This window comes from Plecotus auritus (genome assembly GCF_963455305.1).
Source record: "Plecotus auritus genome assembly, chromosome: 8".
NCBI classification, from domain to species: domain Eukaryota; kingdom Metazoa; phylum Chordata; class Mammalia; order Chiroptera; family Vespertilionidae; genus Plecotus; species Plecotus auritus.
The window spans coordinates 173,232,287-173,254,473 of NC_137782.1; the positions used below are offsets into that span (position 1 = coordinate 173,232,287).

Here is a 22,187-nt window from a genome sequence, read left to right on the forward strand (position 1 = left end):
CTTGTGAAATGTAGGTTTCACAAGAGTCTGGCAAGCACCATTTGGGGACGGTTGCACCCCGTGGGGAGGCTGTAGACGGGCGCCGTTTCCGGGTCGGATACCTACATCCAACATGCTGGCAACTGCCACTTCGTCCAGGTGTCTGAAGACGGAGTTCAGGACCTCTCGCAAGCGCTTGATGGAGGACTTCTTGTGAGGCTGGAGGAGCACAGCCTGGAAATTCACGGGGAGTCCGTACCTTCCCGGACAGACAAGCGGTGTGAGTAGGGTACTCCGAGGCAAGTGCGGGGACAGGGAGCTGGACGGGAACTAAGCGGGTTCTGATGGAGAGCCGCAGCCAGCACAGCTGGAGGAAGGAAAGCTCGGCCAGGGTTGGGAGGAAGATGACTAGGTCCTTCTGGCTAGAAAAATCCCACAACACGCTGACCTGCTTCTGACAGTGATGGTGTTGACTGGGGAGCGAGAGGCCAGCCCAGCCGTGGTGGCCCCTAGGTGGGGAGTGTGTGGGGAAGCAGGCAATTTGGGACTGCTCTGACCCAGAGCACTGCACTGAAACCCAGCTGGTGTATCAAGCTTGTTCCTTCCTTCTGCCGGGTTTCTGCGGACAAAAGGTTTTGAATGGACTTTGCACGCCTGGGTCCATACTTATCACCCCGCGCCTTCCTGTCCCCGCGCCGGCTGCACAAGTCCGCACACGGATAATACCCTTGGACTTGCCCGACGCGCAGCGATTCAATCGTGTGGCCAAAAGTCTGTTAATATTCCTTAGTTTTTATTTCCCAGTGTCCGTAAATTGCCCCCTGGCTCCCACACTTTCCCAGTCTTCGCTTCTGGCTGCTGATGCCATGTACCCCGAAATACTGAGATGTATTTGAGCTGCAGAAAGTGGGCTGTTGGTCATTGCGTCCCGTGTAACCAGGCATCAGGCCTACCTCACCCTGCCCCCCATAGGGATCGTGAGAGCCCCCTCGCTGCTGCAGGGTCCAGCCTTTCTCCTCCCCTTACATCGCCATCTTGCCCTGTTCCAAACAAACACTCCAACGCCCTGCAACTCCTACTCCAAACTTCAGTGTCCAGTGTCCTGTCACCATGATCTGTGTCACTCAGTCATCCTTCACTGTTAGCTTCTCACACCAGGGACATCAGCACCTGAAGCTTCCCTTCCCTGGCCCTCCAGCACCCCCTCCCGTCTCACTTCCTCAGGGGCTTCTCGGCCCCCACTCCTTAAATGCTGGGGGTCCCTGAGGTGGTCCCTCCCTGGGTGAACTCCATACATCAGTCATCATGGATGATTCCCTAACGTGTTCCTATTGAGACGGCGCTCAGGGTCCAGGCCAGGGGTGGGCAAACTTTTTGACTCGAGGGCCACAATGGGTTCTTACACTGGACCGGAGGGCCGGAACAAAAGCATGGATGGAGTGTTTGTGTGAACTAATATAAATTCAAAGTAAAGGAGCGGAGTGGAGGGCAAGAGAACCGGATAGAACAGCCGGATCCGGCCCGCGGGCCGTCGTTTGCCCACGGCTGGTCCAGGCGATGCTCTAGCCCCGGCCCCCTCAGCAGTCCCCCCACAGCCCCGCTGAGGCCCCCTTCGGTTCATGCAGCTGACCACCCCGCTCACTGACCCTGAAGATGAACTAGCACGTCCTCACTTGGATGCTACTCTGTCCACTGTCATTTAGCACCTGCTCTGTGCAGTGAGGCCCGATGATAGAGGCAGAGGGGCTCAGCGCCAGCCCTCCCCGGGCTGCCAGGGTAGGAAAAGGTCAAAACAGCATCTGGGGAAGACAAAGCGGCAAGCACCAATGGCGGCAAAGGCCAGCAGAGGCTCCCTGCTGCTCTAATGCACGTGTTCGTCTAGTTTCTCAGTTACGATCTCCATCGGCTGGGAAGCGGAAAGGCCTTTAAAGAGGATCAAGTCGGTGGAGACAAAATGGCGGCGGAATAGACGGGCGTGTCCTGAGCCTTGTCCCGGAGCAAATAGAGGGAGCAGCTGAAACGAGTGGAATCCAGCCCGAATTGGCGAAGGAGGCGCAGCTGGTGAGACAGTTTGCAGCCGGGAAGGGCAGAGATCCCCCGATAAAGGGGAAGCTAAGAATATATCCTACCCCCCCCCTTTTTTATCACTTATAATTCTTTACATTAAATTCTCTCAGAATAAAAAAAAAAAAAAAGGATCAAGTAGGCCTGGCCACTGTGGCTCATGGTTGAGCATTGACCTAGGAACCAGGAGGTCATGCATGGTTCGATTTCTGATCAGGGCACGTGTCCGGGCTGTGGGCTCGATCAGGAGGCAGCTGATGGATGATTCCATCTCATCACGGATGTTTCCCCCTCTCCCTTCCTCTCTGAAATCAATAAAAAGATGTTTTTAAAAAGGACCTGGTAGCTCGACACATACAGAGCAGAGGGAAAAAGCAAGTTGCAGAATCTTATGTATGAATGATCCCAGTTGGGGACACGGAGACTTGGAACTATTCGCCCTGAGGACGGGTGGGCATGGGACCGCGAGGAACGTTAACCATGGCACAGGCTCTGAGCATGACTTTTTACGGTGCTCACGCCGCACAACTGTCTCGGGACACTGATCACCGCGCAGCAGGGCCGGGCCGGCTCATCGCCAGACGCCAACCTCTGAGATGGGGAGGATGAGGAGCCAGGGTCAGCTCCTGCGTTTGGACAAAACCGCACTGGCAGCCACGGGGAGGATGAACTGGGGGCCAAACCAGGTAGGAGCCCATGGCAACAGCCAGGCAAGCTGAGGTGGGAGCAGGCTGGGCAGGCCTGTGAAAGGGTGCGGTGGGTGGAGGCAGCGGGAGCAGGACGTGAGGGTGAGGGAGCAGCAGAGTCCACGCTGAGCACTGGCAGAGAGGGCGCTGGAGGAAGGGGCTGGGAGGGAGGGAGCCAAATACGCAGAAACTGTACCGGGAGGAGGGCGGGACCCGGAGGCGCAGGAGCTTGGGCAGGAGTCGGGCTGGCCAGCCGGGGAGTGGAGGGGGGGTGGGGACCTGGGGCAACCTGCAGTGCAGGCGGGGAGGGCCCAGGGACACCGCAGGGGTCCGAGGGCTGGAGGGGCACCTCAGGATGTGTTCACGACACGGCACATGTTCCAGCACCCAAAGAGCAGGCTTCAGAAATAGTTGCCATTGATTCCACTTTCATGAATACATAGCATCATGCACATCTGCACACTTAAAACGCCAGAGACAAACTGCGTCTTGGCCGCGCTTTCTCCCGGTGTTCAAGCTTCAGGGGATTCTATGCGTTATTAGTGCTCATCTATCGTTTGTAAAATCTCCACGTGAACCAACCCGTTTCGCTTTTGTTCTTTAAAAAAAGGTGTCCTAAGGGTTGGTGCTGGTGGGGAGAGCCAGCGGGGAGACCAGGAGGCACCTGCCCGAGGCTGGCAGGAAAGGGACGGAGCAGCGAGCAGCAGGGGCCTTGGGGCGGAGGGAGGGTTTACTAGACCCCGAAAGTCCTGGCCCTGGGGAGGCTGGAGGGGAGCCCCTGGGCCCCAGAGCGGCTGCTCCCGGCCACCCCACCCCAGCCAGCCCGACGGGCACCTGCCCCGACCAACCTGAGCACGGACTCCACGAACACGCGCAGCGCCTTGATGTGCACCCAGGCGATAAAGGCTTCGCTGAAGTTCACCTTGAGCCAGCGCAGCAGTGGGCCCTGCAGAGACAGGGGAGCCGTGACCCTCCGCCGACCCAAGCCAAGGCCTGCCCGTCACCAGCTCATCACCTCCAGGCAGGCTGGACAGAGCAAGCCCTGAGCTGAGAAGGAGCGCCCGGGGGCAGCAGAAGCAGCGAGTCGGCCCACCAGGCCCGGGCGAGGCCCAGGACCACGCTCCCCGGGGGCCCTGGGGCCGGGAAGCTCAGCGGCCAGCCACCGGCACATGCGTGGGGCCACCCCAGACCGGGCAGCGGGGCGCTGGGCAGCCCCTGACCTCAGGGCTTTCAGCAGGCAGCTCACGGCTTCCATCAGACTCTGTGCGGCCAGGGCCCACCTTCTTGGAAGGCTCTGACCGGCCCCCGCATCACGCTATGACCACAAGCCCCAGAGCGTACGGGGGTCACTAACGCTGGTGTGGCCGGTCATCTGGGGGAGTTCAAGTCTCGCAGCAAAGACTCTGAGCCACCAAGGTCAGGAGTGGGTCCAGCCAGGGCAGGACAGCAGAGCTGCCCGCCCACGCCTGCCCCCAGCAGGGCCTGCCCGTCACCAGCTGGTCACCTCCAGGCAGAGCAGAGGCACCTTGGCCATAAGCACCGTCCCCTGTTGGGGGGCGGGGCCGCCCCAAAGAGGCCCTGCAGATTAGGAGGAAGGCCCCACTCTGGGCTCCTTCAAGGCCTCAAAAGCCGCGTGAGAGAACAGAAAGGCAAGGATTGCTCCTCAGACACCCGTGCTGGCGAGGACATGCGAGCGGAGACCCCAGGGCTCCCGGGGGTTGCTTACCTCGCCCTCGCCCTCACTCTCTCTCTCTCTGTCGCTGTGCCCCGCAGCGGGCCTATCGGGGTTACCTAGCGGGGTTACCTTAACCTTGTGGTCCGGGAAGGTGGATGATCCCTTTTTAAGAGCAACACTGGAAGTTTGCTAAAGGCACAGAAATGATTTATTAATCTTTCAGGAGACACGCATCGGAAACAAACGATTCTCCTCGCCTACAGGGAAGGCAGGCTCAGGGGTGCCGCCCACCGGGGGCTGGAGGTGTGGCCCTGTCTGTGCCCCGCCCCGGCCGGGCGTGGGAAAGCCTTCGTGTGGGTCCATGTTCCGCGGAAAGAGCCCATCTCTGGCAGAGGGCTGGGGTTGCACGCGGCTCCCTCTGCCTGGCCTGGGTCAGGGCCTGCCCCCTGAAGCAAGGCCAGGGCAGCTCCGGCCGCTGTCTGTCTGGGCTCGGTCAGGGTGTCTCCACGGCAGCCTCCTTGCCGTCAGGGTGTCGGGCATGCAGTTAGAACCCGGCACCCTTTATCGTCTTCCTCTCAGGCAGGTGGGCAGCTCGGGAGACTCCCACCTGCGATCTCAAAGGGACCTGACAACATCCGGGACCCCGCCCGTCCCTTCCGGCTGACAAGTGGCCAGAAAGATATAGGATGCTGCTCATGCCCACCTCCAACAGGCTAAGGGCTAAGAGTCCGCAGAAGCCGGGGCGGCTGGCCCGCTGTCGCCCGCTCCCTGGCGCACAGCGAGAGCCTCGGAAGGGACTGAGTGTTGCCGAGTTAGTGTCTCCCTCCGAGCTCCATTTCCCCGAGGCCCTGGCAGGGCTCCCGGCGGCGCCGGCGGAAGTCTACACCGTGAAAAAGCACCGCTGGGAACCCGAGACCTGGGCGCAGGTGTCGGCTCGGGTGTCAGTCCCCTGGATCCTCGGGGGGTCTGTGCCAGCGCACGGGTGGGTGCCACGGGACCTGACCACCTGTCCTCCGGGCGGGCCCGGACACTTGTGGGAGCCGCTGTTACCTGGCTCCCGTCCAGACACTGAAGAGACCTCGGGAGTATTCCCAGGGGTCAGGGCTGAGGTTCAGATGCCCACCCCCCTTTTGGGTCTCAGCTCTGGTGGTGAACACCTTTCCTGCCTGGGTGCCTGGGTGCCTGGGTGCGTGGGCCTGAGGCCTCGGGGCCCAGGGCTCCAGCTCAGCCCTGTCTCAGAGGACCTGCAAAGTGTGTGCGTCCCTTCAGGGCACACGTCTATACACATACGTGTGCACGCGTGTTTATGCTTGTGGGTATTTTTTATGCTTGGTTCCCATGGCCTCTCACAGGGCCTGGGCCAGTCCAGTGGGGCTCTGAGAACCCCATTTCGGGGCCCCATGGATGGTGCTCACTCCTGAGGGGCGGCCTGTCTGGAGTCCCTCTGAAAAGGCCATTGAGCCGCACCAGTGTGCTCAGGGGCTGAGCGTCGCCCTATGAACCAGGAGGTCAGGGTTCGATTCCCGGTCAAGGGCACAGGCCCAGGTTGCGGCTCGATCCCCAGTGTGGGGCGTGCAGGAGGCAGCCGATCCGTGATTCTCTCTCATCACTGATGCTTCTCTCCCTCTCCCTCTCCCACTCTGAAGTCAATAATAAAACAGTTTGGGGGGAAAAAGGCCGTTGACCCAGAGAGGTCAGGCCAGATGCCCAGGGTGCCCGGCCCGCCGTCGGAAGGCCCCGGGCAAACACTCGCCGCAGGAGAGGCCCTTGTGGCTTCGCACGCCCTTGCAGCTCTGTTTACACACGGCCCTTCCCCCCAGAGGGCCGGAGCGAGCACACTCCACTCATTCCTCCTCCCAGAGCCCCCGCCAGGACTGAGGAGGGGACCCGAAACACTCCACCCCGACGGGGCCACACCACACGGCTTGGCCCCGCTCCACCGCCGAGGGCACCCCGTCCGGAATGCGGCCGTTTTACAGAGCGGTGGAGGGAGCATCCCTGTTCCAACACCAACGTCCGGCCTCCCTCTTGAGCTCGGCTGCCCTCAAAGTTTCCGAGTGGCCGTTGTCGGGAATCTCAGGGCGAGCACCCCCTCTTTGCTAAAAGCACAGCGAGGGTAAATACAGGCGCCGGGGACGGAGGTGGCACCTCACACCTGGAACTCACCCTGCCAAGGACAGCCGCCTGACCTTGGCCTCACCTCCGGGGCGGGGCCCTGCCTGCAGCCGGCCTGCCTTGCTCGACCTCAGGGGCCCCCGGGAGGGTCCTCTCCCAGGGCCTTGCTCATCACCCTCTCAGCGCCCCGACTTCTCAGCGACAACGGAGCCAGTCCCTTCCTGGGAGGGCAGTGCCAGGGCTCGGGGAGACTGCGCTTGGAGCTGCCCAGTGCCAGAGTTCACGGCTCAGGTGCCACCTCCACCATTACCTGTGTGTCCCCTCCCCAAAACCCTGCTCTGGCTGCCCCAGGAGACACATGTTCCTTGGAGGGGGGTCGGAGGGGGGGGGGCGCCTCGGGGCGTGGGGCCTGCGGAGCTGGGAGGCGGGGACTGGCAGGGCCCTCTGTCCCCATCTTGCCTGAAAACCCGCGGCCCTCGGCCCGTACTCACATATTGTTGCTTCTTAGCCGTCAGCAACCTGGCCATCTCCTCCCGTTCCCGTGTGATCTCTTTCTCATCATAGTAAAATTCTCGGACCGTGAACCTTAACCAGGCAAACAGAGGCCGTCGCGGAGCCGCTCCCGGGGGCGCGGGGCCCAGCCCGCCCGCCCCGCACTTACTTGTTCTCTTTGGCCCTGGCTTTGAAATCGTCAATCACTTTTCGAAACAGGGTCACGGTAAAGAGGCCGCCATCCTTGTCCTCACAGATCAGCCTGTGGGGAGACGCGTCCGCTCGCTGGGCCGGGAGCGAGCACACTCCACGCCTCCCCACGGCACCCTCACCCCTGGCTCTGGTCCCGGCGCCCCCCTTCCTCTCCTGCCCGTTCACTTGCCCCCCAGAAGCCGAGCCTCCGGGGCCTCCAGGCCCGTCAAACACAGGCCCAGGGGAGAAAGGGATGGGAGCCTGGTTGTGCTGTGATCTGGGGTTGGGTCCCGTTCATCAAATGCCTGAGAGATGAGGCCACCCCTGGGCCTCGGCCCCCTGGTGGGCCCGGTGCCCCCGGCCCTGGCACGCTATAGGTACAGTGAACCGGGGGCGAGTGGGGGGGTTGTTTCAGTCGGTGGAACATCTCACAATGGCCACTTCATGGCCAATGTCACAGTGTTCTAATGAGACACACCTCCTGGCACACATCCACGGAAAGCCACTGTGGCCACTGTCCCCAGGGGCGTGGCGGGGGTTGGGGCAGTGACATAAGCATCATTGAGTCCTGCTGGCCAGATGCCCCCTATGGGTGTCCTGGGCCCAGGCAGTTCTGTGGGCTCCTGTTCCTCAGAGCCCACACCCTGGAGGCTGGCCGCGGGCTGGAGGCCTTTCCAGAGCCACCCGTGCAGACCCCAGGGGCCCTGATGGTGCGGGGCCGGGGGCTCTGGTCTGGGAGGCCAAGGCCCTACAGCGGGTACCCTGGCCCTCGCCAAGCAGGCCAGTGCCCGTGCCCGTCTGCCCCCCTCCTCCCCTCGGACATGATGCCCTGGCTTATTCCTCCAGCTCCCGGGGACCTCAGGCTGTGGCTGTCCTGTCCCCTGCACCCCTCCTTGCCATCTCCTGGGAGTCTGTGGTCCCGGGAGAGCCAGCTTTGGGGCAGGCGCCCACTGGCCTCCGGGCTGGGGTGGGAGAGGGCAGGGCTGCGCTCAGGCTGAGCCGAGTGCGGGGAGGCAGGTGAATGGGCCTCGCTGTCAGATCTTTTAAACGAAGCACCAGCTGTTTCAGACATCGGAGAGGCACAGAGAAGGACACGTACCCGTGTCCCTGCCCCCGGCTAAAGACATCACTGTTCGTGCAGGAGAAGGCCCCCCCAGACCCGCTGACCTCTCTGCCCTGAGGTCACCGCTGGCGTTTCTCACCCCAAAGACCCCCATAATTCTACTGGGCACCTTCACGTGCCCACGTCTCAGAGGCGTAGAACGGCCATTGTTAGACCTTAACTAAATGGCTTTGTGCTGCCTGTGCCTCTGCGGCTCGCTCGCCACGCAGACCTACCTGTGCCGCTGCACCCACCCGGCATCGCTGGCTTCCCCGCTCGGGGGTTGGCATTCTCGGTATGAATATATTCTTTCACCCCTTCTCCTGTAAGTCACCCACCCTCACTGCCCACAGCAGCTCGGACCCACGCGCTGAGACTGTCCTCCGCTCCTCCCCCACTCTGTGGCCACCACAGCCCAGCCCTGGCCCGGCCCTCCGGTAGGGAAGAGGCCACACCCAGCTGACAAGGCAGAGCGGAGTGCAGTGAAGGAGGGCAGCCAGGGAGGGCTTCCCGGAGGAGGGGGCAGAGAAGCAAAGTCCCAAACGATGGAGGGAGTCTGGCATGTGGCTGGTGCACGGCCATGAAGGAACTGCAGGTTGAGGGACTCGAGGTGGGCACAAGCATTTGGCAGTTGGGTGCCAGGGCGCCCACACATGCTTCCCAGGGACCCCCGGGTGAAGCCGGCATCTCACTTACTTGGTTGACCGAGGGACCACCATGTCCGAGAGGGATTCGTAGGTCTTCTGCCATTGTATGTAGTTTTGTCTGCGAGAACACAGTCGTTCAGTGATTTCTGCGGGAAAGGCTGTGGGGTGTCCCGAGTGTTTAGGAAGCTGCACACCCCTTTTCCCGAGGGACCGAGGCGAGCAGGACTGGGGCCCTGCAGGGGCTCTGGGGGCCCCCGCCCAGCCCGATCCGGAGCCGGCCTCTCCGTGAGGCCCTGAGCACCGGGAAAGGCCTGTGTGAAGGGCTCGGCCAGAGACACCGGCAGGGGCGGTTTCTGCCCTGGCTCTGCGTGGCCTGGGGCAAGACAGCTGACCACGGCTACCCCCGGCTTGCGGGAGCGAAGTGAGCCTGTCTGACACCTGGCGCATAGTAGGTGCTCAAGGAATGGCTGCTGCGGCCACTGCTATTACCCGGCAAGCCTGGTCACCCCTACGGCTTCCTTCAGGGCCTGCGCCCCGGCCGTGGCGGGTGGGCCTCTGGCGGGGCCAGTGTCCTCCCGCGATGAGTCACTCAGGCTGCGACGCCCACGGCCCACCTCCCCGCCCACTTACGTGGGGACGATGACCAGGAGGGTGACCAGGTACTCGGAGTCCAGCACAAAGTCGTCTTTGCTCACGATGTTGCTCAGGGTCCGCGTGAAGAGGTTCGCCCTGAACCCCCGTGGGACAGAGGGGGTGTGGTCAGCAGAAAGGCACGTGGAGGCAGCACGCACCGAGCACCCACGGCACACACACACACACACACACACACGGGTGGGGACGCGAGGGGCAGGCAGCATGTTGGGGAGGCTTAGGGTGTCGGGGTTGGGGGGGCTCAGTGCACCCCCAGCTCCGCGTCTGGGAGGCCAGCCCTGCGTGGCTGGCAGGGCCTCGGGTGCTGTCACCTGCCAGCCTGCCACTGCGCTGCCCTGTGTGAGCCACTGCTGCAGGGAGGAGCGGGGGCAGCAGCTGAAGCCGCTCCAGTGTCGCACGGCGGCCAGCGCTCGCCCGCAGCGGCCTGGGCATCCTGGGCAGCGACCGGCCCAGCGAGAGCTCCGTTTCCCTTTACAGGCCCCGCGGGCCCGGCAGCCGGGGACACTCACCTGAAATAGCTCTCTGCCGGCAGTGGAACCCGGTCGGCATCGAGGTCAGGGTATTTTTAGCACCCGGATCGAGGCCACTGCCCCGCAAACGGGCTGAGATACCGCTAACGCCCGCCTGGCCGTGGGCACGCAGGCTGCAATGTCAGCTAATGCGTTCATCCGCACGCAATGCTTCCCGTGGGAATAGCTCTCAAGCGAAGACTCCCGGGGTGCCCCCGGGGCTCTGAGAAGCCCCCAGCGGGTGGCCGAGGGCACAGGCAGGAGGTGCGTCTGCTCCCGGCCTCCCCTCCCGGCCAGCTCCCGAGTCAGAAGCCTCTCTGTCTGTCTGTCTGTCTGACTCACTCTCTCTCACAGACACAGCCCCGTCACCCGGGATCTGCCCCGCAGGCGGAGGCCCGTGCGGTGTGCGGACGGGGCACTACTCACTTGGCCTTCTGATTCAGGCTGTCCAGCGTGGCCTTGAGGGTGCTGTAGGCGGCCGTGCGGGCCTTCAGGTCCGTCTCGATCTGTGCCAGTTGCTACTCGGAAAAGCAGAAGCATTTGAAGAGTCGGCCAAACGTGCCGCACATTGCTCCTGGCGCCCTTGAGGAAGCAGCACCCAACCTGCCGGGTCCCCGCTGGCCTCCTGGGGCCACCCTGGCGCTCGGGCAGCCCCTCCTCCAGGGCCCCAGAATCACTGCCCGATTGTCTGACGGTCCGGCGGGGCTGGGACCTCTGACGCAGGTGATGCCCATGGAGCCGCACCCACGTCCCCGCCTCCTGGCCCCACCCACTTCCCAGACACAGGCCGGCAGCAGCCTGGCATGAGGAGATGCCGGCGCACGGGACGGGACGGGTCCCAGCGGCCACCTCCTTCGCCCGCCGCCCCGCCACGCCCTGGGCCCTGCCACTCTGCGGAGACAACAGGAGGCCTTGTTCCTGGGCGGCTGACACCCTCCCAGCCACGCGGCCCGTCGGGGCTGTGCCTGTGAGGCTCCCGGTGTGGCGGAGGGAGAGGGGACACCCCCCGCGGGACACACGGGGTCAGCTCGGCAGTGAGACGCCCAGGGTCCCAGAGCCTGGTGCTTTCATTTATGGAAGAAGCTGGAGGCCGCTGCTGACCAGCATGGCAGTCCCACGGGGCGTGCCAGCTGGCGCCCCCATGGTCACGGCACCTCCGATGAGGGCAGGACCCCCAGGGGCTGTCCCAGGAGGCAGGGGGCGATGAGACCCCAGCCAGGGTCAGATGCCGTGGAGAGGGCCCGCTGCCCCTCTCACAGAAGCACGAGTGTCCCGACGGGAGGCCCCCCCCAGCCCCCCGTCTCTCACCTTCGCCAGGGTGTCCACCAGGCTCGGCAGCGGCTGCTTCGCGGGGTACTTGGCCATGTCCCATTCAAAGTGGGTCACAAAGGACGTTAAGTCAACTGGAAGGACATGAACCCGCATCAGCGCGCGAGCGAGCGGCTCCCCACCAGGGACCCTGAGCTGTGCACCGAGGAGGGAGGCTGCGTCCCCGAGGGGAGCGGGTGCCCTCGGGCCTGGCAGGGAGGAGGAGCGCTGACGGAGGGCAAGCACTCGGATCGCTATCTGACGGAGCTCGCACCTGCGCCCTAAAACCTGTGTTTGCGTAGAGAAGCAGCACTCTACCTTCGTCGCTCTTCCGTCTAGGGCCCTGCCAGTTACTCGCTGGGAAATGAGACCCGCTGACCTTTTTAACAAAGTCGCCCTTTTATTAGCATCAGCGAGAAACCCACGTGTGACGGGCAGACCGCTGGGAAGGCACCGGGGACTCGCACGTGCGCGGATGTGTGCTGGTGCCGAAGGGTTTGCTGGCTTCCTTCCACCCGAGCGAGCAGGTGGGAGGAAACCCAAAGCCGATGGCTCCTTCGAATGCGGGAACTAGGAAAGGCCTGTGTGGGCCCAGGGCACCCCAGGAGTCTCGAGAGAAGCAGGCTCCTTGCCCATCGAGGCCCCACAGAGCTAAGCCTGGCATGTAAGCCGCCAGGGGCCACGTACCAGCCCGCCCCGGGAGCAGGCAGGAGGACAGCAAAGCCAAGATGCAGATGTGCACCTGGGACCCAGAGTCCAAGCGCCCCCAATCTGGGCGGCGGGGAGGGGGGACATGGTTGTTCTCTGGGCCGTGTGGCTGCAGTGACCAAGTGCAAGGGGGCCACTGGGGAATCCCATCATCCCTGGTCACTGTACCCCACCACCAGCCCGGGATCCCGCCTCCCCAGGGACATGCGGGGCAGGCACCACACGGAACACGCACACAGCAACAACGCACCACCTACTCTTTAAACATTGCATCTTTTCCTTCAAACCTGCAACGGAAGAAGGGTCATCATTCCACCGCGTTCACGCCCAAAGCCCCGGGCGGAGCCGACGGTGGGAACGTCTCCGCTTGCCGATGGGCACAAGCAGATGGGAAGCTTTCTAAGGTTGCCAGGAGGGGAACTACCCATCGAGGCGCGGGCTGGATCGCCGCTGCACCACCGACACGTCACCACCGAGTTAGTTAGCGCTAACGTTTCCAGAGTCGCAGGGGCGCTCGAGTTTCAGGCCCACGACGAGGGAACCAGAGCCTGTGGGGTCTAACGCTCTGGTTCCTGGGCGCAACTTAAGATTTCGGTGGGAGGCCTTCCTCCGCACCTGAAGGCATCCTCAGCCTCGCTTGGGGAAAGGGATGAAGGGTTGGGGGTTGTGGGCAGGATGGAACCTTCCAAGCGGGAGAGGGTGGAGGCTGATGGAGACGGTGGGCGGGGCCAAGCAACCCACATTTCCACGTCACATTTCATAGAGGATTCCAGCAACAGGGTAAAAAAAAAAAAAAAAATGCGACAGGGGACTGTAAACTGGCAAAGGGGCATGTCTTCCCAATGTCGTGTTGTTGAGCTAACAGCAGGGTGTACAGGGCTGGTTGGGGGGCCACTGATGTCTCTGGGCCTCAGTCTTCCCATCTGTAAAATGGGGCAATCCCATCGGGGAGGATTTTTGTGGGGATTAAACGGACCAGGTCATTGACTTCCGAATGGAGAACACGGTCTGTCGCCGGGGTGGGTGGGGGCATGGGGACGAGGGGAAGGAGGTCGTATCGTTTCAGTCACTACTGCGTGGCCACACGAGGGCTACCGACGGGCCAGCGGGAGCCCAGGAAGCGCGCGATGACAGCGCTGAGCGACCTACCTCCGTTGGCCAGGAGGTTCTCCTGGACCTTGCCCTTGGCGTCCTCCATGACCTCCACCACGCTCTGGGCCATTCTCTTTATGAGGCTGCGGGAACAGAACAGAGGGCCGCTTAGAGCCGGACACTGCCCCCGCCCCGAGTCCTCTCCGCCTCCGGTGGCGGGAAAGGAGCGGGCGCCGCCCTTTGGGGTCTAAGCCGGCAACAGGCAGGAGGAGGCCGCGCATGCTCGTGGCCTCTGAACCAGTATTTCCGCTTCTGGGAAACGAGCTCAAGGACGAAGAGAAAGAGCGTTCAGCATAGGAAGATGCCCTGCGCGGCCCTGCGGGGACCCCCTGCGCGGCCCTGCGGGGACCCCCTGCGCGGCCCTGCCGTGACCCCCTGCGCGGCCCTGCCGTGACCCCCTGCGCGGCCCTGCCGTGACCCCCTGCGCGGCCCTGCGGGGACCCCCTGCGCGGCCCTGCCGTGACCTCCTGCGCGGCCCTGCGGGGACCTCCTGCGCGGCCCTGCGGGGACCTCCTGCGCGGCCCTGCCGTGACCCCCTGCGCGGCCCTGCCGTGACCCCCTGCGCGGCCCTGCGGGGACCCCCTGCGCGGCCCTGCCGTGACCTCCTGCGCGGCCCTGCGGGGACCCCCTGCGCGGCCCTGCGGGGACCTCCTGCGCGGCCCTGCGGGGACCCCCTGCGCGGCCCTGCGGGGACCTCCTGCGCGGCCCTGCCGTGACCTCCTGCCCTGCGGGGACCCCCTGCGCGGCCCTGCGGGGACAGCGGAGGCCCCACAGGAGGGGTTGCCAGTGGAAGGGATGGTGCCTGCAGCCGCCATCGCCCGGCAGCCCCTGCAGACCAGGCTGGTGCAGCTTCCGCTGTTGCGGAGCCAGGCGTGTATTGTCACGCTGCGTGGAAAACAAACAAGAATCAGACGTACACAGAAAGAGTGGGTGCCACCGTGTGAGCTGTTCTTCCCGCTTTGGCCCTTTTCCAGTGCCGTCGGGCATCCCCTCTGTAATGCGGAACGGGAACTTGGCGAGTCTCAGGAGGTCCCCGGGGCTCAGCCAGCACAGGGGGCAGGAGGACGCCACGCCAGGCCCTGCCTGCTGGCCAGCCTAAGGTTCGGGCCGCATTCTTCTCGTCCCTGTGAGCCTCCGTTCTCTTGGGTGCCAGACGTGGGTGACACCCGTTTGGCAGGACGCGGATGCGCGTGAATAGAGCCGATCGGCATGGAGCGTGTAGGACCAGAGTGTCCGCTCCCAGAGGCGGATCCGTTAGAATTTCAGCTGGAGAACTCGCCAAACCAGGATCAAAGTCTGTAGTTCTGATGGTCCAGGTCTTTGCCTCGGGCCCTCTCTCCTGACTCCCAGGCTCCAGGCCATGGGGGTGGGGGGGTGGGTGTTTGCAAAGAGCGGGGACCAGGTCACTGACCTCCAAATGGAGGACGGGCGTCTGTGGCTGCCGGCACTGGGCGTGGAGGCCGCACAGAGCGTGGAGGCCGGGGCCGGGCAGGGGGGCACTGGGCAGCCCCATGGAGGGACAGAGGGCGGGAGAGCAGCCTTTTGGGTCCTATCTTGGCATATTTCCAAAAAAACATGCCAATCACAGGCCCCGTCCATGGCGCATGTGACTGAGGTTTCCTTTTGCTAACATCTACCACTCCACCAAGTGCCAAACATTCTATAATCATTTCCTCACTAAATCCTCCCCCCCCACCCCACCCCCCCCCCCGCCAAAATCCTTGGAGATGGGATTGCCCCATTTTACAGATGGGAAGACTGAGGCCCAGAGATGGCAGTCCATCGGTGGACCCCGGGGCTCCAGGCGCCCAGGCCATGCTGCTGTCTTTACGGTCACGATGGCCCATCCTGGGCTCAGACGTGCCCCCCGATGTGCTGGCATCGCTTAGAACAGCAGTCCGCATCTCACTAACTGTAACTTGAGCAAGTCCCCCCCCTCCATCTCCACCACAGAGAGCACTCGGACTGCAACCACCGCTGCGCGCGCGCGCGCGCGCACACACACACACACACACACACACACACACACAGCCCTGGCTTCGCTGCGACCGTTGGCCTGTCCCCCGGGGAGTCCGCATGAGAACGTGTTTCTCAGTGAGGACGCGGCCTGGGTGGCTCTGCGTCTGCTCGTCTCACGTGGCAGCCCCTGGGAAGGCCCTTGCAGGTTGGCACAGCCTCCTCACGCCGCCCCTACGCCGCCCAGTGACTGGCTTCGGCTCGGCCGGGACGCTGGCCCCCTTGTGCCGGAGCACCCGGAGAACAGGTTGCCACGGAGTCGCTACTGGAATACGAGGCAGAAGCACTTGCAGCTTTAGCAAATGGGCCAGGCCACCCTCCAAACACACAGACCCCGTGGGTGCTCCGCGCCCAGCGAGCGCCGCTCCCCTACACCCTCCCACGTCGGCGCCGGGAACCTTCCTCTCTGCCAGCTCGCAGGCTCGCTCGGTCTGACCTGCATCTCTTTGGTCATCCGTGCGGCCGGACACCTTTTGGTAGATTTACCGGCTCCTCACACGGCTGTGTTCTTCTGTTTTCTATCCTCGGCCCGTTTCTCTACCGGTTTATTCATTAAAAAAAAACCAAAAAACACTTATTGGGCCCAGCCGGTGTGGCTCAGTGGTTGAGCATCAACCTCTGAACCAGGAGGTCAGCAGTTCAATCCCCCGTCGGGGCCCAGGCCCAGGTTGTGGGCTAAGATCCCCAGGGTGTGGGGCAGCGGGCAATGATTCTCTCTCATCATTGATGTTTCTAGCTCTCTCTCCCCCTCTCCCTTCCTCTCTGGAATCAATAAGAATATTTTTTAAAATCCCTCCCATGACTTCAGTCGTGCCTAGGGTATGACCGCGCTAACATCTGCCCGCCCAGCACCGCGGCCTGGGTCACCGCGGAAAGGCCTTCAGAGACCAAGGAGACGTGGGGACTTGCCGGAGGCCACAGGCTCCTGGGTCGCTGGCCAGGCCTGAGACAAGGCCTCGCTATTTCCCGTCTCGATTTTAGGGTAATAAATTGGATACGATATCAGCATTTTTTCCATCAGGCCCCTCCTCGTTTAAAACCCTTGCCTGTTCACCCTAAGAGAGTGTTGTGGGTTTTTCTGTGTGCGTGTGTGTGTGTGTGTGTGTGTGTGTGTGTGTGTGTAAGAGGAAAGCAGTAGGCTCACGGGCACACATTGCTCCATGCTGCAGAGGCGGCTGGGACATCCCCGGAGCCTCTCCAACCGCCAGGTTGGGGTTGGGGTTGGGGTTGGGGTTGGGGTGGGAGGTGACTGCTCGTGGCTGCAGGGCTTCTTTCTAGATGCTGTTCTGAAATCCCATGGTGGGGGCGGTCGCATTACTTGGCAATGCACCGCAGCCTGATGATGGCACACATCAGAGGGGTGACAATGACAGCGTGGGAGTGATTTCTCAAATGACAGCGGCATGTCCTGGCTCTGAGGGTGGGGACCCAGCCTGGAGGAGGGGGCAGGACTGGCCTGGCCCTGATGCTGGAGGCCACCCCTCTGCCAAGGGCTCGGCTCCCCCTCCCTCACCTCCGGCTTTACAGTGAGCGTGAGTGTCTGAGCCCAGCCCTGGGTCCCCCTCCCAGGGTCTCCTCCTTGCCCCAGGCTTCCTTCCCCAGCCTCCTGCTGCTTCTCCCCGCCTCCCAAGCTGGCCTCCCCCATCCCTTCCTCCCTCCCTTCCTCCCTCCCTCCCTCCCTCCCTCCCTCCCTCCCTCCCACAGCAGCTGGAGGCGTCTCCAAAAACACACATCTTAGCATGCCATCGTACTGTTTAAACTCTACCCGTGGTTTCCCAAGACGTTCAAATATTGATGTTCTAACTCCTCAGCACCGTGGGCAAGCGAGAGCCTGGCCTTCCCTGCTTCCTCTCTCCGCCCCTCACTCTCCCGCCGCCCTGGAGCCACCTGGACGCAACAGCCCGCGCCCCCTCCTCGCAGCCCACCCCACACAGACCCCCGTGCTGACAACACCCCCACTCGAATCACGTCGCTTCTTCGCTCACCAAAACCACCCGAGTGGCCATCACACACCGGGCAGTGTCGTGGGAGACCGGAGTGATGGCCTCCTGTGCACGCGGGCGGGACGAAAGCAGGTCTGCAGTTGTGAGGACGCGGACGCGGCCGGAGCCCGTCCTTGTAATTCTTGTGGACTGGTTACTGCCTTATCTCCCAGATGAACGGCAAACTTGCTTTTGCCCCGCTCTGGGTCAAAGCGCCTCGGTCACAGGGCACCCCTCACACGTGGCCACCTCCGGCGTGTTATTCACATCTGCAGGGTTTTCTAGAAAAGCCTACACATTTCTTACCTGTCAGGTTCACTCACACACCCACATGTGACCACACAGGTCACTGGGAAGGTTCTAGGGAAATGGGGACTCCCCGTCGCTGGTGGGAATGCGGGATGGTCAGCCAGAGTGGACGGGCACATCCACCAAAACTGACCCGACAATTTGGTCCCGAGCATTCACCCTGCAGATACCCCTGCACACCTGCCCGTGCCAGGCGACGAGGCGGGGCAAGGCTACCCATGAGTGTGGCTGGCGGCAGGCCCTCCCCATGCACGTCGGTAAGCCAGGCGGCCACCCCGGGGCTGCGATGCCCAGGACTTCCCCACGCAGCGCGCGTGGCCGAGGGAAGCTCACTAGTGCAGCTGGGAGGACTCTCCCAGGATGTGCAGGTGATGAAAAGGAGGCGTGATGCTCCGGAGCCACGGGGTTACTACTTTGTGTTTAAAAAGGGAAATATAAAAATACTAGAGGCTCGGTGCATGAAAATTCATGCACTGGAGGGGGGGTCCCTCAGCCCGGCCTGCCCCCTCTCACAGTCCGGGAGCCCTCAGGGGCGGGAGGCGACCCGACAATCAGGGGAAGGCGACACCCCCATCACACCTCTGCTGCTGCCACTGCCGGCAGCGCAAGCCTCGGGCGGCCCTGATTACCTGAGCCTCAGGCGGCCCTGGGCAGCTGGGGGGCTGAGGGGACTGGGTGCTGCCATCTTTGAGGGCGGGACAGTCAATTAGCATATTCTCTCTTTATTAGATAGGATGTGCTGGGCCTGGCCGGTGTGGCTCAGTGGTTGAGCATCGACCTATGAACCATGAGGTCAATTCCCCCCGGTCAGGGCACAACCAGGGTGGCGGGCTCCATCCCCAGTGCGGGGCGTGCAGGAGGCAGCCGGTCCATCTTTCTCCCTCATCCTTGATGTTTCTCTCTCTCCCTCTCCCTTCTTCTCTCTGAAATTAATAAAGTAAAAAGGTTTAAGAGAATTTTCAAAAATAAATAAATACAAATAAAAAGAACACGGGCTGCCGTGTGGAGGGTAGACAAGAGAAAATCAGGAGATGGGTTAGGAGTTTGGTGCAAAAATACGGGAAGGAGAGGGAGCCGGTGTGGATGGAGGTGGAGCGCGAGAGGCCGGTGGGCACGGGACAGGTTTGGAGGGGACACCCCAGGGCTGGTCCCACTGGAGTCAGTGGACGGTCAGAAAAAAAGGCACCTGTTTGCTGGAGCCCCAGGTGCGTGGGCCAGGAGCCTTCGCTGCAATGAGCCGACGGCGTACAAGGGGAGTGTGTCCCTGTGAGCTGGCGGTGAGGGTGGTGCTAACTCAGGACATGACCCCATGCAAAGAAGACCTTTTAAAGTCGCCACCTAGGCTGGTGAAAAGCCAGCCCGAGCGAGTGAGCGCGGCCAGGCTGAGAGCCCCAGGAGCTGGCCGAGGCCTAAGTCGGACATGCTTTGTGGGAAATCTAATCTCCGGGGAATTATCCTGTGGATTTCACAACGTGGCCTCGGGCTGGGGCTGCACAGAGCGGCTGGCCGGCATTCCTTCCTTCCCTGCTGGCAGACTTGACTTCTGGTTTGGTGAGCGCAGCTGGGAGTTACGGGGGGGGGGGGGGGGCGATGGGGTGGGGGGGGGAGCCTACGGCAGCGCCTGGGGTGGGTGAAGGCAGGGCAGGCTGGGAGGAGCTCCGTGCCCAGTGCCAGGGGCCTGCGGCGAGGACAGGAGGCAAGCTGACCGGGTGAAGCCTGCCGGGCGCAGCGTGTGGCCTGGCCCGCCTGCCACTAACTCCGTGCCCAGCGGCGTGCGCTCACCCGTGGCGCCGCGTGTGGCCGCTCACCCTCACGCAGGCTGCGGCCCAGGTGCCACGAGGAAACGGGAACAGAGGGCACCGGACAGCCCCGCGCCCACGGGGTGAGCGAGGACTGGAGGGACGTGGCCATGACAGGCGTGTGGACCGCACGACAGAAAACCCGTCCGGCCGGCGTCGCTCAGGGGTTGAGCGTCAGCTTATGAGCCAGGAGTTCAGGGTTCGATTTCTGGCCGGGGCACCTGCCCAGGTTGCCCGCTCGATCCCCAGGAGGGGCGTGCAGGAGGCAGCCGGTCCATGATTCCCTCTCCTCATGGATGTTTCTCTCTCCCCATCTCCCTCTCCCTTCCTCTCTGAAAGCAATTAAAAAAAAAAAAAAAAAGTCCTAGCTGGTTTTGCTCAGTGGATAGAGCGTCAGCCTGCGGACTGAAGGGTCCCGGGTTCGATTCCAGTCAAGGGCATGTACCTTGGTTGCGGGCACATCCCCAGTAGGAGGTGTGCAGGAGGCAGCTGATCGATGTTTCTCTCTCATCGATGTTTCTAACTCTCTCTCCCTCTCCCTTCCTCTCTGTAAAAAATCAATAAAATATATATATATATAAAAAAAAAAAAGACAGAAAACAATAAAAACAGGGGCCAGAGAACACCATTTGTCAACCCTTGAGGGAGGGACGGCTGGCGCAGAGCGTGACTCAGCCGGGAGTGACCGCGGAGCACACGGATGAAGACGGGCGTGGCAGACAGGGAAATCCTTGACCGTGTCACTCCAGCCGCTGTCAACGCGACACAACGGAGCCGGGAGAAGCCACTGTCCCGGAGACCGGACACGGAGGAAAAGCGGCACCCTGTTAGGTCAAAGCAAACCGCCGATCCCCGAGGCAGAGATGGCGCTCACTTCATTCTCCAGCAGCAGAGCAATAGGAGTAGAAATGAACCCAGAAACGGCGCCCACGGGCGTTCCTGATAAGTGGGTGAATCTGGGTGCAGGCGGCATCCCCCTGGGGCCCCGCCCACCGGCTCCTTCTGGGACGGGAAGGGGTCGGATCGGCTCCCTCAAGGCCTGGAAGCTTCCCAAGAGCCTCTCTCCCACCCACTCATTCCGCTGGTGCTTGGGGGCCCACGGGTGCCACACTCTGGGGAGGTACTTGAGCGAGCGCCTGGCTTTGTGGGACCCCCAGTCTGGCCGGGGAGACGGCCGCTACTCAGACAATCCCCCAGGAGAGTGTGGATGTCCGCTCTGGTGCGTGCCACGCCAGAGGGGCTCCGGGTGGGTAAGTCAGAAGAGCTGGGGGAGGGGGAAGTCAGGGGAGCTGAGCGGGGTGAGCAGGTGATAATGGGGTGAATGGGGCGTGGGGAAGGTTTGAATCAGTTTTGGGAGCGAGCAGGAGAATGGGGAGCACGCACAGTAGGACTGCCAAGCCGCTTCCAGGCATCCAGAAACCACAGGGCGCGCAGAGGCCTTCAACCGGTGTTTGTCTAACACACGCAGGTGATCTCCATCTGATGTTCTCTCAACAGAGAAGCTTGGGTAATTTTTAAAAATTACATTTTGCGCCCGGCTGGCGTGGCTCAGTGGTGGAGCGTCGACCTATGAACCAGGAGGTCAGGGTTCGGTTCCCAGTCAGGGCACATGCCCGGGTTTTGGGCTCGATCCCCGGTATGGGGCGTGCAGGAGGCAGCCGATCAGTGATTCTCTCTCATCACTGATGTTTCTCTCTCTCTCCCTCTCCCTTCCTCTCTGAAACCAATTATATATATATGTATATATATATATATTAATATATTTTATTGATTTTTTACAGAGAGGAAGGGAGAGGGATAGAGAGCTAGAAACATCGATGAGAGAGAAACATCAATCAGCTGCCTCCTGCACACTCCCCACTGGGTATGTGCCCGCAACCAAGGTACATGCCCTTGACCAGAATCGAACCTGGGACCCTTGAGTCCACAGGTGGACGCTCTATCCACTGAGCCAAACCGGTTAGGACAACAATAAAAATATATTAAAAAAATAAAATAAAATTATATTTTGCTTCCCTGTAGAATGGCCTTCGGAGAACAGACTCTCCTAAGCAGGCATCACACTCTCGGATCAGCCGCCCCTGCCGCCCGCATGGACCCACGTGGTGAAGGAAAGCCCCCAGCTAGTCCCCCAGGAAACGCCGCGGTGCGAGGGACGGTGGCGATGTGCCTCAGGCGCCCACGAGGTATGTCCGAACGCCCGGGCGCCTGGGAAACGTAATATTTCAACCAGCACAGCAATCCAGGCTGCGATGCCGGGAAGGACTCAAACGTTGGGGGAAAAAAGCAAGGGGGGCGGGCTAGCTTTTTAAAAGATAAAATGGTTTGGTTTCTCAAATGGTCATGAGCTACACTGTAAGTACCGAGTCCGTGAACCAAGGCAGAACGGGGACATAAATCAAAAATACAGGGGAGGCCCCATCCAGTAAGCGAACCCGCCTTCCAGCGCATGGAAAAACACTGCCGTGCCCCGGGGTGAATAAATAATAAAAGGATATGGAAACAATACACCTTGAAAACGCCTCTCTCCGCTGCTGGCCGGAGCAGCGCGGCGGGTTCAGGCTGCCGGGCCCCACGGCCAGCGAGCATTTATTTACCCACAACACGGGGGCCTTCATAGCACGGGGAGGGCATCCCGAAAACCCGAAGCCGGTCTGGGCCCTCGTCATTTTACCCCAATGCCAGCAGTCACCCCTAAGGCACCGTACCCTGCTCTCTGGACTAGGTAGACGCTAGGAATAAGAATGGTGGGGGTCTCGCCCGGCCGGCGTGGCTCAGTGGTCAACCTAGGAACCAGGAGG

The 22,187-nt window shown here is 62.1% G+C and overlaps 1 protein-coding gene across 3 annotated transcripts in view; it reads right to left on the bottom strand.

Annotated features, from left to right (window-relative positions):
- ATP6V1C2 (ATPase H+ transporting V1 subunit C2) overlaps window positions 1-22,187 on the bottom strand; it is a 31,566-nt gene that overhangs the window by 423 nt on the left and 8,956 nt on the right. The window contains exons 4-13 of one of the 3 annotated variants that reach the window (XM_080686424.1): window positions 13,278-13,363; window positions 12,386-12,415; window positions 11,421-11,515; window positions 10,539-10,630; window positions 9,583-9,681; window positions 9,002-9,070; window positions 7,181-7,273; window positions 7,011-7,104; window positions 3,578-3,675; window positions 106-238 (exon numbers count right to left, since the gene is read on the bottom strand). In XM_080686424.1, the coding sequence (XP_080542550.1) occupies window positions 106-238; window positions 3,578-3,675; window positions 7,011-7,104; window positions 7,181-7,273; window positions 9,002-9,070; window positions 9,583-9,681; window positions 10,539-10,630; window positions 11,421-11,515; window positions 12,386-12,415; window positions 13,278-13,363 (889 nt within the window). Of the gene's footprint in view, window positions 1-105; window positions 239-3,577; window positions 3,676-7,010; window positions 7,105-7,180; window positions 7,274-9,001; window positions 9,071-9,582; window positions 9,682-10,538; window positions 10,631-11,420; window positions 11,516-12,385; window positions 12,416-13,277; window positions 13,364-14,197; window positions 15,266-22,187 lie in introns of those variants that run through there. The other 2 variants (XM_080686426.1, XM_080686425.1) reach the window with 2 other exon arrangements.